An 18,392-nucleotide genomic window follows, 5' to 3' on the forward strand; every position below is an offset into this window, starting at 1 on the left:
TTTCTTCTGCACCTCAGAAATCTTTGAGTGTCTTCTCCTGACCGTGATGTCTTATGACAGATATGTGGCCATCTGTAATCCCCTCCGTTACTCCACCATCATGACAAGTGGATTTTGTATTAAGTTGATTGTTATCTGTTGGCTGCTTGGTCTTGTCGTCGTAGTTATTGATACCTCGACCTTATTAATGCTGAAGTTTTGTGGAAAGAATATTATCAACCATTTTTTCTGTGATCTTGTTCCATTGGTAGAAATTGCCTGTTCAGGTACTGACTTTGTAGAATTAGAAGTTTCTGTACTAGGCCCCCCAGCACTTTTGATACCAATTCTTGCAATAGTAGTGTCATATATTAATATTATTGCCAAAATTATTAAAATTCCATCCAATCTGAGTAGACAGAAAGCCTTCTCCACCTGCAGCTCCCACCTCATTGTGGTCTCCATATTCTACTTCTCTCTGTTCAGTGTTTATGTTTTCCCCACAAAAGGACAAACATTGACCATGAGTAAGATCCTCTCCCTGCTATATACTGTGTTCACGCCTTTCATAAACCCCATTATATACAGTCTGAGGAATAAGGACATTACAAAAGCTGTAAAGGAAACATTTTTTTAAAAAAATGTCTGTGGATTCTTCTACCCTCTGATTCCTTGTATGCTCTTATTTTACCACTGGTGGGTAGGAAGTAGTATTCCATACAGTTTATACCCTGGTGCCATGCTCAAGATCAAAGAAATTATTTAATGGGGTTGTGCCTAATTATGTCAATGGGATTCCTAGATGCCCTCACAGATTTCTCCCTAGTGCTAACACCATTGTCACTGCTACCTCCACCAATGCTCATTACTCCAGCCCTAACCCATCTCTTCAACCTATCCCTAGTCAATGGATCCTTCCCCTCCGCCTTCAAACATGCCACTGTCACACCTATACTCAAGAAACCGTCCCTCGACCCGTCCTCTCCAGCCAACTATTGTCCCATCTCACTGCTCCCGTACGCCTTAAAACTATCTCTCGTCCAACCTGCTCTTTGACAGACTACAGTCAGGCTTCAGACCCCGGCACTCCACTGACACTGCCCTAACAAAAGTCACCAATGACCTACTAACCGCCAAAGCCAAGCGCCATTACTCTGTCCTCCTCCTCCTCGACCTCTCCTCTGCCTTTGACACAGTTGACCACTCCTTCCTGTTAGAAATTCTCTCATCCCTTGGTATCTCAGACCTGGCCCTTTCCTGGATCTCCTCATACCTCACAAACCACACATTCAGTGTCTCCCACTCGCACACCAACTCCTCACCAAGTCCTCTCTCTGTCGGTGTCCCCCAAGCCTCCGTCCAAGGACCCCTCCTGTTCTCCATCTACACCCTTGGCCTGGGCCAACTCATACAATCTCATGATTTCCAGTACCACTGCTATGCCGATGACACCCAAATCTACATCACAGTACCAGACATTACCTCCCCGCTGGCCAGAGTTCCAGATTGTTTAGCAGCCGTAGCCTCCTTCCTCTCCTCTCACTTTCTCAAACTCAACATGGAGAAAACGGAGTTCATCATTTTCCCCCATCCCGTATGGTCCCTCCTCCCGGCCCATCTAAGTTAACGGAACCCCACTTACCCCTGACCCACAGGTCCAATGCCTTGGGGTAACCCTGGACTCTGACCTATCCTTCAAGCCACATATTCAAACCTTCAACACCTCCTGTCGCCTCCAGCTCAAGAACATCCATTGAATACGCTCCTTCTTCACTCCTGAAACTACCAAGATGCTCGTCCAGGCCCTAATAATCTCCCGCTTAGACTACTGCAACACCCTTCTCCATGGACTCCCAGCAAACACCATCACCTCCTTCCAGTCCTGTGCTATGCTGCTCGCTTAATACACCTCACCCCCAATCCTCATTGGCTGCTCCCCTCTGCCAGTCCCTCCACTAGCTACCTATAGCCCAGCGAATTGAGTTCAAGCTATTAACATTAACATACAAAGCCATCCACAACCTGGCCCCTCCATATATCTCTGACCTCATCCACAACCTGTCCCCTCCATATATCTCGGACCTAATCTCCCACTACCTGCCCACACGTAACCTCAGATCCTCCAACGACCTCCTACTCCGCTCTGCCCTCATCCGCTCCTCACACAACCGTCTCCAAGACTTCTCCCGTGCATCGCCCATACACTGGAACTCCTTACCACGACACATAAGACTGACCCCCACAATCATAGGCTTCAAAAAGGCCCTGAAGATTCCCCTATTCAGGAAGGCCTACACCCCCCAATAACACTATCACCACACCACCATCTGTACAGTCTCCCCCTCTCCTTCTGTCTATACTCCTTCCCCCATAGACTGTAAGCCCTCGCGGGCAGGGCCCTCTACCCCACCGTGCCAGTTGGTCACTGTTAGTATTATATCTACCTGTATATTCTGTGTATTGTATGTAACCCCCAAATGTAAAGCACCATGGAATGAATCTAATAATGTACAGCATCATGGAATGAATCTAATAATGTACAGCACCATGGAATGAATCTAATAATGTACAGCATCATGGAATTAATGGTGCTATATAAATAATAATAATAATAATAATAATAATAATAATAATAATAATAATAATAATGTCTTCCACCTGTACATCTACAAAACAACACTTGCAGTTCTTATCCAAGAAATCAAAAACAGGAGTAAGAAGTAGTTAGTCTTGGATAAAAGGAATTTCTCTCTTCTCTGATGCCACATGACTACTAGAGAATGAGATCTGTGTCAATGAAGATAATGAAGTACACATTGTTGATGGGACAGAAGGACAGTATGCTGAGTAAGAACACACAGAACCCTACTCAATATTTTTCGATAAGATAGCAGTATATATTTAGTGAAGAAATATGGGTGTCTTCAAAGGTTGAGTCATATCCCAGGAAAAAAGTGTTAGGTTGGGCTGGAAACACTGCAGGAAAAATCGTGGCATTTTACAGTAACTGCAAAGTGGATGTCATTCATCCAAATCCCATGCCCACTGTTGGGGCTGTGCGGCAGGTGCAGCCAAGAGAGCAGGGTTGCAGCCTTTTCCGCTGTCAGATCTCAGTCCAGCATGCATGGGGTTAATTCCCTTGCAGCTGATAGGCGTGGTCGGTCTTCTGACTGACAGAGGTGCTAACCTATGAGCACCTGGCATGGGCACCTGGGGCTTGCTGGTAAGACCCGCCTTACCTCTATTTAAGGAGGCAGGTCTGTTTGCCCAGTGCCTTAGCCTAAAACCTGTATACCTGTATTGTGCATCTCCGTGCAATCATTAGTTTTTGCAGCAAGCCACTTAGTTAGGCAGGAAGTGAGAATCTCTACCCTTTTTGTTAAAATTGTGGGAATCCTCACCGATTTAGTTTGTGGGAATCTCCTATCATGGGCAGACTGCTACCTGTGGTTCTCCACAGCAGGTGCTGTGGTGGGTGAGGCCCAGTAAGCTACAGGGAGCACACGGTCAAGCACACGGGCCTTGTTCACACCAGGGTAGCTCTGCGGCTCAGAGGCCAGTTGGGCTTCACATGATATTATTTAGTTTTTTTTAAGTATCCTGCTTACCGTAGCAGTAGGTTAAGGACAGAGCCCCGCCACATAAAGGACTTACACACACAGTTAGCAAATCTTGTGTCTAGCCTGAATGAACGCTTGGGCGCGACGGAATGACACTTGCAGCAATCTCCACCAGCTGTCCCAACTGACCTTTCTGCCCTGTCTCAGGGTTTAGTACAGGCTATGGTTAAGTTGGTAGGTAATCTGCCGTCCCCTGCAGAATCACCGTGTCCTCCCCTGCCTCCAGAGCGGTACGCAGTTGAGTCATGGGGATGTGGGGGATTCATCCACCAGTGTGACACATACATAGAGGCCTGTCCCAGTCTCTTCCCAGATGAGAAGTCTAAGGTGGCCTTTATGGTTTCCTTGCTCATTGGGAGAGCATTGGCCTGGGTCACCCAATTAAAAGAACGGGGCGTGGTGAAATTAGCTACGCTAGCTGTGCTGTTTGAAGCACTACGCCTGGTGTTTCATGGCCCTGTGCCCCAGTCCACCTATACCTCTTAGCTCTTACACTTACAGCAAGGCCAGAGCTCGGTAGCGGACTTTGCTATCGAGTTTCGGACCTTGGCATCTGAGCTGGATTGGCCAGACAGGGTACTGGTGGCAATTTTTTTGGGATAGTTTGTCCTCATGTATAAAGGACAAACTAGATTGTCCCTCTCATCCCTTATCAACAAGTCGACTCGTGTTGATACACAGTTGTCTAATAGGAGAGTGGAGCGAGGGCTTGAACATAACCTCATGTCACAGAGAGGGTCTTTAAGTTATCCACTGTCCCGCCTGTTGAGGAGTTCACAGAACCTATGGACACCTCCTGTACTTCCACTTCTGGTGGTAGCAGAAGTATGAAGACAAGGGAGGTGATCTGTTACCGTTGCAACAGGTCAGGGCATATTGCCCCTCAATGTTCCAGCTCACCAGAAAAAAACAGCTAGCCAAGTGTCCATCTGGGGTGAGCTACTTGGTACACTAAAGCTCTATGCTCGTGTCCATTCTCCAATATATAATATACCAATATACCAATATATCAGGTATACCAATATATACCTTAAGCTGAAAAATAGTTGGGTCAACACTAGGGCATTTGTTTACTCCGGGGCCATACAGAATTTCATATCAGTAAAATTCACTCAGGAGAATGGCTTCACCATGAAAGCTCTCCAGACACCCATTGACATTACGGTGGTTGACAGGTCTCAGATCCGGCTGCAGATACGGTTTGAGATACCACCGTTGCTTCTGCGGAGTGGAGCACTGCACACCGAGCAGCTCTCTGTCTACATTATGGAGGGCTTGACTGATGGCGTATTTTTAGTTCTCTCTTGGTTGCGCTGGCAATCCCCAGTAACAGACTGGAGGCAGGGGGAGATCATTAAGTGGAGTCCGGAGTGCAAGGGGAAGTGTATGGAGCCCACACCTCCAGCTATCTCTCCAGTGAGGCCTCTGGAACAGGAAGGCTTACCCCCTCCGTATGCAAACATCTTTTCTAAAAACGCTACTAAGACTCTGCCAGATCATAGGCCTTGTGTTTACTCCACAGACCTGTTGCCAGTGGCAACGCCACCTTGAGGCTGAGGGAAGAAGCTATAATCTGCAAAAAATTCTTGTTGTCTCCTGCCATCAGGTGTCAGGGAGGTTTTGTGCCCGCAAGGGAAGAGTGGGAAAAGATAAAATATTAAGCATATTGAAGGCACAGTATCTGGGGAGGAGAAAAAGAGGACTACACATTTTCATTCCCCAGGCTTGCCAAATCCTCTAGTAAAAGTATCGGCTGCATCTCCGGAGTAGTCTAGCTGAGCTCATGGCCAGCACTGCTACATCTTGGCATAGGAATGCATTGACCAGCGTTGATTGGCTGAATGCCATATAGAGTACAGTAATCTGCCAATCAACGCTGGTTCTGCAGGAGGAGGCGGAGTCAAAGATCGGTCCACAACAGTCTCCATTCTGCTCTGATATTAGACTCCGCCTCCTCACAGACGAGCCTCCGGCAGAACCAGCGTTGATTGGCCGAATGCTGTAGTCTGTATGGCATTCCGCCAATCAACGCTGGTCAATGCATTCCTATGGGAAAAAGTCAACTCAGGCATATTGCAAGCTGACAGGGATCCCGACCAGATAGAGCCCCAAAGAGCTGTGTGAGTAACATTCCCACCTAAATAAAGGTAATCCCTAGCTAACCCTGCCTGTACATCTGTCCCTGTCTCACAGTTCACATAGTGCACAGTCTCAAATTAATTGAATGTTTTAAAGTGTTTAAGTGTTCTAAATTGGAGGTCACCTGATTTAGCCAGCCAATTACTTTTTCCGATTTTTTTTCCGATGCCTACACAAAAATGATAATGAATCTTTGTGTATACACATACAATCTTAATGGAGATGCACAGTGGTTAATCAATATCCAAAAATCTCAAACTATAGAGTGAAACACGAGTACCTATAAGAAACCAAAAAATGCATCCCCATCCTGCCACTGTAGTTCAGGCATATAAATAAATAACAAAATAATTCTCAATTACCATGCCCATGAGATACCAGAGGCAGAACCCCAGCAATTCGTAGTATATATCGTCCTAGGAATTACCTGCAGTCATGGTGACCGAAGACCTGATGTAGTACTTGCTCAGAATGGATGACAAGGACACCCTCGACGCGTTTCATCTTATACAGGCTTCATCGGGAGGATTGTTGGATAGTGATTAACCACTGTGCATCTCCATTAAGGTCCCAGGGATTGTATGTGTATACACAAAAAAATCATTATCATTTTGGGGAGGAGATTCATACACCCAAAATTAAGATTTATTTACACGTTGATGTATGTATTCTCTGTATACAATATTGCCTGCTGATATATATATATATATATATATATATATATATATATATATATATACTGGGGTTGGGACACGTATATTAGTGCATGAGGCATATGAGGGACATTATTGTATGTATTTGTGTCCCCATGAGCATTTGCCCCCCCCCCCCCCCCCCTGGAATTTATTTGGTGACCCACAGACTGTTGTATTGTACTTATTTTTGTATCTTGTTACATTTTCTGGTCCTTTGATATCTGTGCCTTGCTGCTATCTATTTTATTCATGATATTTATTAATAAAATTGAATATATATTTTTTACATAAAAGGGAGTCTTCCTTTTTGAGTAGATTTGGTTCCAATATATGACATGTTCCCCATATGTTGTATATGTGATGTCAGCCTATGGACACCTGGTTTGGGCACCTGGATTGGTTGTTCAGGTCAGCCTTCCCTCTATTTATGGGGGTAGGCTTGGGCCATCTGGTGCTCTAGCCTCAATTCCATATTGTGCATGTCAGTGCAAGGCATTAGTTTGGCAGCAAGCTGCTTAGTTAGGCAGGTAGTGAGAACCTCAACCTTTTTGGTTAAAATTAAAGTTTTGGGAATCTCCTACCTAGTTAGCATTGTGGGAATCTCCTACCTTAATCAATCGGCTACCTGTGGTGCTCCACAGCAGTAAGCTACTGGGAGCACACGGTCTTGGTTTATGTTTGGTCTTGCAATGCAGTAACTGCAAGACTTTAGATTTGATTTAAGTGGCTGCTTTGTTCTGCAGTGGCAGCTGCCCTGTGAGGTAACAGGGAGCACCTAGTTTGTGGTGTAGCCCGGTAATGAGGTTAACTGTCCGGCCATCTTCACACCAGTGCGCTCTGCAGTTCACAGTCCAGTTGGGCTCTGCAGGCTTTGTTTTTTTTTTTTTGTTTTTTTTTTAAGTAAGCCTGCCGACTGTAAAAGTGTTACGTTCATGTCTATGCCCAGACCCAGAATCTGGACTGCAGACTGCACCGCTATGGGAACAGGGGTGGGAGACTATCCCTGACACTATGGTGGCTAGCTAGGTCCTGCCTGCGGGTGGTGGTCAGCTGTTCCCAAGCTAGCCTTGGCCCCGACAACTCCTGGCTCTCTAACACAAAGGCCTAGCCGATAGGGTGAGAGCTAAAAGAGAGTTAGGGACTGGGGATACTAAGGTAGTCAACCCTACAGAAACCAAGGTGCAGCTGCAGACAACACAAACAGGATGGGATGTGCTGGACAACAGACATGTAGCACAACGCAATACCCAACAAGAGAATAAGGAGAGGGACAGTGGAGAGGTGAGGAAAGGGTTAACACAGGACTGGGGCAAAACAAAGTGGAACCCAAACCTCAAACAACGAGATAGTGCCAGGCAACCAGAACTGAAGGACAGGGCAGAGTAGAAGTGTGCAGGGACAAACCAGATTCACACAACAGGCAACACTCACACCGCTTCCTAGTCAGCTGAAACTTCCACAAAGAATCCTCCTCCCTGAGCCACGAATTCCAGTTGGTAACAACGAAAACCGGCAACTAGTGAAGACAGCCCTCCTCCTATTAAAGGCCCCAGAATCGTCTCATAGGATAATGGTAACAACTAGAGATGAGCGATTAGTATTCGATCGAATACTACGGTATTCGAAATACTCGTACTCGATCGAGTACCACTCGCTATTCGAATGTAAAAGTTTGATGCAGAACCAGCATTGATTGGCCGAATGCTATACAGTCGGCCAATCAACGCTGGTTCTTCTCCTACCTTTAGAAGTTTTCTCCATGCTGCTTCCCCGCAGCGTCTTCCGACTCTAAATTCACTCTGCCAGGCATCGGGCCTGGGCAGAGCCAACTGTGCATGTCCGCTTGTAGTGCGGGCATGCACAGTCGGCTCTGCCCAGGCCCGATGCCTGGCAGAGTGAATTCAGAGCCGGAAGATGCCGCGGGGACGTTGCATGGAGAAGACTTCTCGGAGGATCCAGCCCGACCCTCACTCGTGGACTTGGTAAGTATAATTTGATCGAACGTTGCCTACCCCTGAAATGAGCATTTTCCCCCCATAGACTATAATAGGGTTCGATATTCGATTTGAGTAGTCGAATATTGAGGGGCTACTCGAAACGAATATCGAACCTCAAACATTTTACTGTTCGCTCATCTCTAGTAAGAACCAACACCTGAGGTTCGATCCAAAAAACCTCAAGTAAATTCTGAAGGCCGATGCTCAATTCCCAAACAAATGGACCAATGGCAAGGAAACCTCCAGAAAACCCCAGACCACTGGATCCAAACCCAACAGAAAAACACAATTTTTGTACAAGTCTTCAGGTCGTGACAAAAAGCTGCTTAGTCACTGATCGCGGACATCAACCACCCCCCTACCCCCGGTGCCTTGGTAAGCATATTTTCAGGAATTGCCAGCATCCCCCGGAGTGAGATCTAGGGCTGGTGTTCCTTTTGGATGACAGCTGTAAGCCTATTGGAGGCTCCGAGGCTTATTAATCTGTGATTTTTATTAATATCTATCTAAATTTGTAATCTTCATAAAGAATTGGTTCATCTATGAGACAACAATTCATCAGATCATTGGGAATGTTTTTAAGGAGTTTTTGTTTGTAACTTTCTATGTAATATTTTCCGGATGTAGATGTAATATTTCTCTGTGTTTGTCTTCTATTTTTATTCAATTACTTTCAGAAATAGAAAAATATATATAGTCCCAGTTGGATAATTATACGCATTTCTTGTACGCACTTGGCTTTTACTCGGGGGAGTCTTGTGAGGATCTCTCTGGATATGGAGCTGTGTATAAAATGACTGTAATGGTTTCTTCTATTATTAGACAGGCCGGAGTCTATGATGGGGCTGGGTGACGTCTCGCAGCTCAGCACGGATATCTCTTATCGCTTATATCACACAGAATATAGGGTACAATATTTTGCCATCAGATATGGAGGTTGTACACACTGAGGTGAGCACCATGTATATACTGAGGGTCATATTATATTCTTCACAAGTGTTATTACTTTTGTTGATTTCAACCCTTGATCGGATCCTGCATCAAAATATCAGCACATGCTGTGGACTTCTCATATAGATTAGAGAGGTCTCCTCCTCTGTCTTCTAGGATTCCTTATCAAGTGCACAGATACTCACCTCTCCTCACCATCCAGTCTTCTTTCCACATACCATTCTTCACTTCTGGATACTTTTAGCCTATTCCGGCAAACTTCGCTGATGTCACACTTGGGGTCACCGCTGAGTCCTGTGATTGGCCTGTGACATTCAAGGAGATGAAGGAATAGGTTGCAAGGTATCCTGGAAGGAATATCAGATAAGCAGAAGGAAGTACAGTGGGTGCATAAAGTATTCAGAGCCCTTTAAATGTCTCCTAATCTCAATAAAGAAGGTTTTCAGGAATTATTTGGGTGTGCACTGTCCTTTAGCCTGACTCCGGATCAGGTTGGTCCTCTTCCTGTTGGTTTATCTCACGTCCCTGTGACATCCATCAGCTGTTGCCCTACTCCCTGGTGTTGACTTCCCCAGGATCTGTATATGTTGATGCTCCTGGGTTGTTATTACCTCACAACCCCTCAAGGTGCGCTGACATCTATTTTTATCTTTCTCACTGTTGACCTTGATATACTACACGAGGATCGGCTCAGTATCCCCTTTTGTCTCTCTAATTCTTCCTTGCAGATCCTCTCTAGTTTCTTCAGGTTGGATGGTGAACATTGGTGGACAGCCATTTTCAGGTCTCTCCAGAGATGCTCAATTGGATTGAGGTCAGGGCTGTAGCTTGGCCAGTCAAGAATGCTTACAAAACCAATCCTTTGTTTTTTTAGCTGAGTGTTTAGGGTCATTGTCTTGTTGAAAGGTGAAAACTTCAGCCAAGTCTGAGGTCCAGATGTTATGACCCGGTCTTCGCTATCTCAGCCTGTTAGGTTCAGGTGTGGAGTGTTGGAATGGCATTCTGCACGTGAACTTTCAGATGCGCGGTAGGGGAATATTCACATTGGCATGCGGTCTCTGCGGTTGCACTCTTGCATGGATTGTGCAATGAGTTGTGTGGAAAGGATATTGAACTAATAGCCGTGAGCATAAGACCTTATTACCTGCCAAGGGAACCATGACATGTTATCGTACTAGCTGCCTATGCCCCCCCCCCCTCTGCAAAAACTGATGCTGCCTGTGAAGTCCTCCATGCTGCTGTGAGCGAGCTGCAATCATCTCACCCCCATGCCCTGCTCCTAGTGTCTAGAGACTTCAACCACGTCTCTCCAGCATCCACTCTACCAGGCTTCACACAGTATGTAACCTGCCACACAAGAGACAACAAAACACTGGATTTGCTCTTTGCCAATATAAGGGATGCATATAACTCATCTGCCCTACCACCCCTAGGCAGATCAGATCACAACCTGGTACATCTGCGACCCACATACATTCCACTGGTGCGCAGAGAACCGGCGGTTACCCGTACCGTGAAGATTTGGTCAGAGGGAAGTGTCGAGTCTCTAAGGGACTCTTTTAATATAACATTATGGGAAGTGTTCCAAGACTCATTTCCAGAGGACATTGAGGGACTCACACACTGCATAACGGACTACATAAATTTCTGCGTGGGCAGCACGGTACCAACTAGAAAGGTGAGGTGTTTCTCCAATAACAAACCATGGATCAACTCTGAAATTAAAACTCTTCTCAAGGAAAAAAAAGAGAATTTTTAGGTCTGGGGACAAAAGTAGCCTGGGGGCGGTGCAGAAACAGCTAAGACAATTGATCAGAGAAGGGAAAGCCAACTACAGGCGGAAGATGGAACTACAGATGAGGGAGGGTAGAATCTCGGAGGTGTGGAATAGCCTTAAGGCAATATCAGAACACAAGAAAAAAAAAAAACAGGGCATCAAACAGTAGGGGACAGGAAGTGGCTTAATGAGCTTAATCTATTCTTCAATAGATTCGACTCCAAGCCAATGTTCCCTCCACCAGCATGTCAGCCAACCCCCCATCCCTCACACACCAAAACCCAACCCTCACCGACCAGTGGTAAACTGCAATATGACTATCTGATCCTCAAGGAGTCTCTGGTGTGTAAGGAAATGAAGAAGATTAAAGCAGACAAAGCTGGAGGACCTGATGGTATAAGCGCAAGAGTTCTTAAAATGTGCAGCGACCAGCTAGGTGGTATTATTATGCACATGTGCAATATGAGTCTAAAGCTGGGAGTAGTACCTCGACTGTGGAAAACAAATTGTGTGGTACCAGTCCCAAAGAAACCCAACCCGATGGGCTACAATGACTACCGACCTGTAGCACTGACATCCCACCTGATGAAGGTCCTAGAGACACTGGTCCTGACACACCTACTCCCCCTAGTGAGCTCCGCTCTGGACCCCCTCCAGTTTGCCTATCGGCTGGGCATTGGGGTAGATGACGCCATCATCCACCTTCTTCATAGAGCTCTTTCTCACCTAGAGAAACCCGGGAACACTGTGAGAATAATGTTCTGTGATTTCTCCAGTGCGTTCAACACCATTCAGCCAGGGCTACTGAGGGAGAAGCTGAACCTTGCTGGTGTGGACCATCACCTGTCCAACTGGATCCTAGACTACCTGACAACCCGCCCTCAGTATGTGAGAGCCCAGGACTGTGTGTCTGACACTGTGATTTGTAGTACGGGGGCAACACAAGGTCCAGTTCTTGCCCCATTTCTCTTCACACTGTACACTGCTGACTTTAGGCACAACTCATCCAGCTGTTACTTACAGAAGTACTCCGATGACTCTGCTATAGTCGGCCTTATCACTGATGGCGACGATAGGGAATACAGAGACTTAAACCAGGATTTTGTTGAATGGTGCCAGCAGAACCAGCTCAGGATTAATGCTGGGAAGACCAAGTTGATGGTGGTGGACTTTAGTAAACGGAGAGGTGCTCCGACCCCAGTGGAGATTCAAGGAACATGTATTGAGATAGTCAGGACCTATAAGTACCTGGGCGTGATCCTCAACAATAAACTAGACTGGGCTGATCAGCTGGAGGCGCTGCACAGAAAGGGCCACAGCAGACTCTACCTGCTCAGGAGGCTGAGGGCCTTCGGAGTACAGGGGACACTTCTTAGGGCCTACTTCAACTCTGTGGTTGCCTCAGCCATCTTTTTCGGTGTGGCCTGCTGGGGGAGCAGTATATCAACCAGGGACAGAAATCGACTTGACAGGCTGATCAAGGGGGCAGCTCTGTCCTGGGGAGCCCCCTGGACCCAGTACAGGTGGTGGGTGACAGAAGGACACTGTCTGTGGTGACCTCCATGCGGGAGAACAAATCCCACCCCATGTGTGGGACCCTGATGGGACTTGGCAGCACTGTAAGTGACCGTCTGCTTCACCCTAAGTGTGAGAAGGAGCGCTATCACAAGTCATTCCTTCCAACCGCGACCAGGCTGTATAATCTACATCAGACCAAGCAAAGACACTCCGCACAGAGAACTAATGATTATGACAATGACTATGAAGTCTTCCTTCTTTCTTCCTCTGTTCCTTAGCTGCTATGGACTCTTAATATATCTTCTCTTCTCAGCATATGTGTGTCTACGTCTGTAATATATTACTGTGTATTATCCTGTATCTGTATTACTAGGCTGCTGTAACATGCTGAAATTTCCCCAATGTGGGACTATTAAAGGATTATCTTATCTTATGAGTTGCATGGCTGATCTTTGCTCTAGTGCATCTTGGCTTCTAAAGGGGTTAAGTTTCTCTGCTGTGCCAGGACTCTATTCAGGTTTTGGACAGTTACAAGTTCTGATAAGCAGTTGGCCTCCTGCTTTTGGCTATTTATACTCCGCTTTGCATTCTGTCAGTTGCCGGTCTTAGTCTTCAGTTCCTGTGTCCCAGACATGGTCTGTCAGTCTGAAGCTTCTATTCCATCTGCATCTGAGTCCTAGCCCATCTTCCTTTTTCTGTATCTTACCTCTTCTTCATAAATGTGAAACTAGTCAGGGGGTTTCTGTTTCACTAATTTTAGGTGAGTTATTTCTCTGGCTGTGTTCGGGCCCACTCAGGCAAGTTAGTCGGGCTCATGGCTACTTCTAGTTGTGCAAGGCAGGGTATAGGAGTATCGTACACTGGATATTCCAAACTGCTCATACTCCTTATTTTTGTTTTTCTTTTGTGTTTTCTCTTTTACTTGACTGAGAAGTTATCAGTCAGGGGCCAGTCTATGGTCAGAGATCCCCAGACTATAACACCAGAGCCCTCCGGAAGAAGTTTTTTTCCAGGATATCTCTGTACTTGGCTGCATTCATCTTTCCTTCAATTGCTACCAGCTGTCCTGTCCCTGTCCCATAGTCCAATGCTGCCGCCGCCATGTGTCACTGTTGGGTTGTATTGGGCAGGTGATGAGCAGAGTCTGTTTTTCTCCACACATAACACTTAGAATTAATACCAAAGAGTTCAATCTTCGTCTCATTAGACCAGAGAATCTTATTTCTCATAGTCTGGGAGTCCATTATGTGTTTTTGTTTTTTTTGGCTTTCCTATGTCTTGCACTGAGGAGATGCAAGAATAGACCAAGTTGTCGATTTTTGATTACAAATCCAGGACAAGAAGGACCCGCGCTGATAGGTTAGGTGAAAAAATGACTTTATTGGAACAGCACACTACGTGTTTCGGGCATACACTCTGCCCTTCCTCAGGTAAATTAGTTCTAAACAAATAACAGTAATAAATAATAAATAATAAATAATAAAAATCATATAGCAAAATATGTACCTAAAATGCTTTGTGGTCACATAAAAACGAGTCAAGACATCTGTCGTTTTTATGTGACCACAAAGCATTTTAGGTACATATTTTGCTATATGATTTTTATTATTTATTATTTATTATTGTTATTTGTTTAGAACTATTTTACCTGAGGAAGGGCAGAGTGTATGCCCGAAACGCGTAGTGTGCTGTTCCAATAAAGTCGTTTTTTCACCTAACCTATCAGCGCGGGTCCTTCTTGTCCTGGATTTGTAATCACAAATCGACAACTTGGTCTATTCTTGCATATTCACACACCCATGGGGTGTGAGGCACCTCGCAGCTGTATCCAACTATAGGATCCCTGTCCAGAGATCCTGTTGCTTTGTGAAGTGTTGTGTGTCCACACAACCCTTGATGGTGAGCCTACATTATCATTTCACCAAAATATTAACTATACAGATCTACACTACGGTCTGCTCGGTGTCTTCTTCTTTCTTCTTTTGCACTGAGGAGAGGCTTCCTTCGGGCCACTCTGCCATAAATACCTGACTGGTGGAGGCTGCAGCAATAGTTGTCTTTGTGGAAGTTTCTACTTTCTATCTCCCTACTACATCTCTGGAGCTCAGCCATGATGATATTTGGGTTCTTCTTTACCTCTCTCACCAAGGCTCTTCTCCCACAATTGCTCAGTTTGGCTGGATGGCCAAGTCTAGGAAGAGTTCTGGTCATCCCAAATTTCTTCCATTTAAGGATTATGGAGGCCACTGTGCTTTTAGGAACCTTGAGTGCTGCAGAAATTTTTTGTAACCTTGGTCAGCTCTTTCTCTTGCCACAATTCTGTCTCTGAGCTCCTTGGGCGGTTCCTTTGACCTTATGATTCTCATTTGCTCTGACATGCACTGTGAGCTGTGAGGTCTTATATAGACAGGTCTGCGCCTTTCCTAATCAAGTCCAATCAGTTTAATTAAACACAGCTGGACTCCAATGAAGGAGAAGAACCATCTCAAGGAGGATCAGAAGGAAATGGACAGCATGTGAGTTACATATGAGAGTCACAGCAAAGGCTCTGAATACTTATGACAATGGGAGATTTCAGTTTTTCTTTTTTAATAAATAAATTTGCAAAAATAACTACATTTCTGTTTTTCTTTCTGTCAAGCTGGGGCTGAGTGTCCATCAATGAGAAATAAAATGAACTTTTTTGCTTTTAACAAATAGTGGCAATGGAACAAAGAGTGAAAAATTTAAAGGGGTCTGAATACTTTGTGTCTACTGTATGTGTTTTTTTGCCCTCTCCTGGGCCTCTAGTTATTATATTCCAGGGTCTGTAGAGACCCCAGGGTACAATGGTGGTTAATGGTTGACGAACCAAACATTTTGAATATGACCGAACCAAAAAGTTTTAGAAAATTCTTAATAAACCCAACTCCTCACAAATAGTTTCACTCATCTCTATGTATGAACATTAAACATTAGTGGAAATACAATGTGTCAACGTTTCAGTACCTAAAGCCGCTGCTGCACTTTGTGTGAATGAGCAGTGTGGCCTCCTCCATATAAACATGAGCAGGGGAGCTGCAGTTATCTATGGGTGGGGTCCCTACTTTCTCATTCCTGCAGATCTAATATTGGTTGCTTATAGAAATGAGCGAACACTAAAGTGTCCGAGGTTCAAAATCCGATTCGAACAGCCGCACACTGTTCAACTGTTCGAATGGATTTCGAACCCCATTATACTCTATGGGGGGAAATGCTCGTTTCAGGGGTAGGCAACATTCGATAAAATCATACTTACCAAGTTCACGAGTGACAGTCGGGCTGGATTCTGCTTGAAGTCTTCTCCCGGTGCAGGGTCCCCGTGTCCTCTTCCGCGTGGAATTCACTCTGCCGGATGCCTAGGCAGAGCCAACTGCGCATGCGTGTGCGGCTCTGCCTAGGCCCGACGCCTAGGGAGAGTGAATTCCACCTGGAAGAAGACGCGGGGACGCAGCGCGGAGAAGACTTCGGAAAGGTAAGAGAAGAACCAGCATTGATTGGCAGAATATATAGCATTCTGCCAATCAACGCTGGTTCTGCATCGAACATTAAACTTCGAACAGCTAGTAGTGTTCGATCGAGTACAAGTATTTCGGATACCATAGTATTTGATTGAACACTACTCGCTCATCTCTAGTTGCCTAGCCTAAAGGTATGTTATCACTATTAATATCTTATCTTAAAAGGTGTATAAAACCATTATTATTTTTTCTTTTCTTTTCAGAGGACACTGAGAAATAACATCACCTCCATCATCCTTCTGGGATTTCCAAATATTCAAAACGTCAGATTTCTACTCTTTTCCCTATTGATTCTTATATATTATGGGGCCATTACAGGAAACCTTCTTATCATGGTCTTGTATTTCTTAAGTAAATCCCTTCAGTCCCCCATGTACTTCTTCATTACCCAGCTCTCCTTGTGTGACCTTCTGCTGACCACAGATATTGTCCCCACCCTCCTTCTTACTGTACTTTATGGAGAATTTGCTGTGTCTTTCATCGGCTGCTTCATCCAGTTTATTTCCTTCGCTAACTCGGAGACTTTGGAATGTTTTCTCCTGTCGGTGATGTCTTATGACCGGTATGTGGCCATCTGTAACCCGCTCCGCTATCACTCCATCATGACTCACACATTCTGTGTGACATTGGTCAGTATAATTTGGTGGACATGTGCTGTGATAACAACAGTTAATGTCATTTGTATGTACAATCTGTATTTCTGTGGACCTCACGTCATTGACCATTTCTACTGTGACTTTGAGCCCCTAATGCAGCTCTCCTGCTCTGATACAGTTATAATTCGTACTTGGGTCCTTATAATGGGACTTTTCATCATGGCGCTACCTTTTGTAATCATTGTCATGTCCTATGTGTACATTGCACTCACCATCCTGAAGATCCCATCCAATACCGGAAGACATAAAGCCTTCTCCACCTGCAGCTCCCACCTCATTGTGGTTTGCTTATTTTACGGGACCTTAATGATTGTTTATTTGTTTCCAAAAAGAGGAGAATCCCTGACCCTGAGTAAGGTCTTATCTCTGATGTATACTGTGGTGACCCCACTGCTTAACCCCATTATATACACCCTGAGGAACAAAGACTTTAAAAAAGCGTTTTATAAACTTATATTCTTATTTAATGTAAAATAAACTAACAAAATATATATAATACCCTCATCTCCTCTGCCTTTGACACAGTTGACCACTCCCTCTTGTTAGAAATTCTCTCATCCCTTGGTATCTCAGACCTGGCCCTTTCCTGGATCTCCTCATACCTCACCGACCGCACATTCAGCGTCTCCCACTCGCACACCGCCTCCTCACCTCGTCCTCTCTCTGTAGGTGTCCCCCAAGGCTCCGTCCTAGGACCCCTCCTGTTCTCCATCTACACCCTCGGCCTGGGCCAACTCCTAGAATCTCATGGTTTTCAATACCATTGCTATGCCGATGACACCCAAATCTACATCTCTAGACCAGACATTACCTCCCTGCTGGCCAGAGTTCCAGATTGTTTAGCAGCTGTAGCCTCCTTTCTCTCCTCCCACTTTCTCAAACTCACCATGGAGAAAACACCGTTCATCATCTTTGCCTCACCTTGTACAGCCCCTCTATTTGACCCATCTATCAAATTTAGAAATTTGGAATCACACTTACACGTGTCCCATGGGTCTGTTGCCTTGGGATAACCCTGGACTCTGACCTATCCTTCAAGTCACACGTTCAAACCCTCAACACCTCCTGCCACCTCCAACTCAAGAACATCCATCAAATGACCCTCCTCCAGTCCACCTTAAACTGGTCTGCTCACTTAATAAACCCCACCTCCCCCGTTCTTCATTGGCTTCTCCCCTTTGCCAAACCCTTCACTGGTTACCCATTGCCAGCTAACTGATTTGAAGTTACTAACAGTAACTAGAGATGAGCAAGTAGTACTCGATCGAGTAGATATTCGATAGAATACTACAGTATTCTAAATACTCGTACTTGATCGAGTACCACTCGCTATTCGAATGTAAAAGTTCGATGCAGAACCAGCATTGATTGGCTGAATGCTATACAGTCGGCCAATCAACTCTGGTTCTTCTCCTACCTTTAGAAGTCTTCTCCTTGCAGCTTCCCCGCGGCGTCTTCCGGCTCTTCATTCACTCTGCCAGGCATCGGGCCTGGGCAGAGCCGACTGTGCATGTCCGCTTC

At 45.4% G+C, this 18,392-nt stretch overlaps 1 protein-coding gene across 1 annotated transcript; it reads left to right on the forward strand.

The window, feature by feature from the left end:
• Positions 1-4,730: 4,730 nt before the first annotated feature.
• Positions 4,731-17,348, forward strand: LOC142204346 (olfactory receptor 11A1-like). The gene is made up of 2 exons (XM_075275658.1): positions 4,731-5,015; positions 16,419-17,348. Exons 1-2 carry the CDS (start codon positions 4,731-4,733, stop codon positions 17,346-17,348), a joined length of 1,215 nt encoding a protein of 404 aa, XP_075131759.1.
• Positions 17,349-18,392: the final 1,044 nt, after the last annotated feature.

The sequence above is a fragment of the Leptodactylus fuscus genome, chromosome 5, assembly GCF_031893055.1.
Source record: "Leptodactylus fuscus isolate aLepFus1 chromosome 5, aLepFus1.hap2, whole genome shotgun sequence".
NCBI classification, from domain to species: Eukaryota; Metazoa; Chordata; class Amphibia; order Anura; family Leptodactylidae; genus Leptodactylus; species Leptodactylus fuscus.

Excerpts from the sequence above, each read along its gene's own strand:
- LOC142204346 (XM_075275658.1), top strand. The coding sequence starts at position 4,731 with ATGAAAGCTCTCCAGACACCCATTGACATTACGGTGGTTGACAGGTCT. Across the intron at positions 5,016-16,418 it reads CACCTCCAGCTATCTCTCCA|AGGACACTGAGAAATAACAT; the intron begins GTGAGGCCTCTG and ends TTTTCTTTTCAG.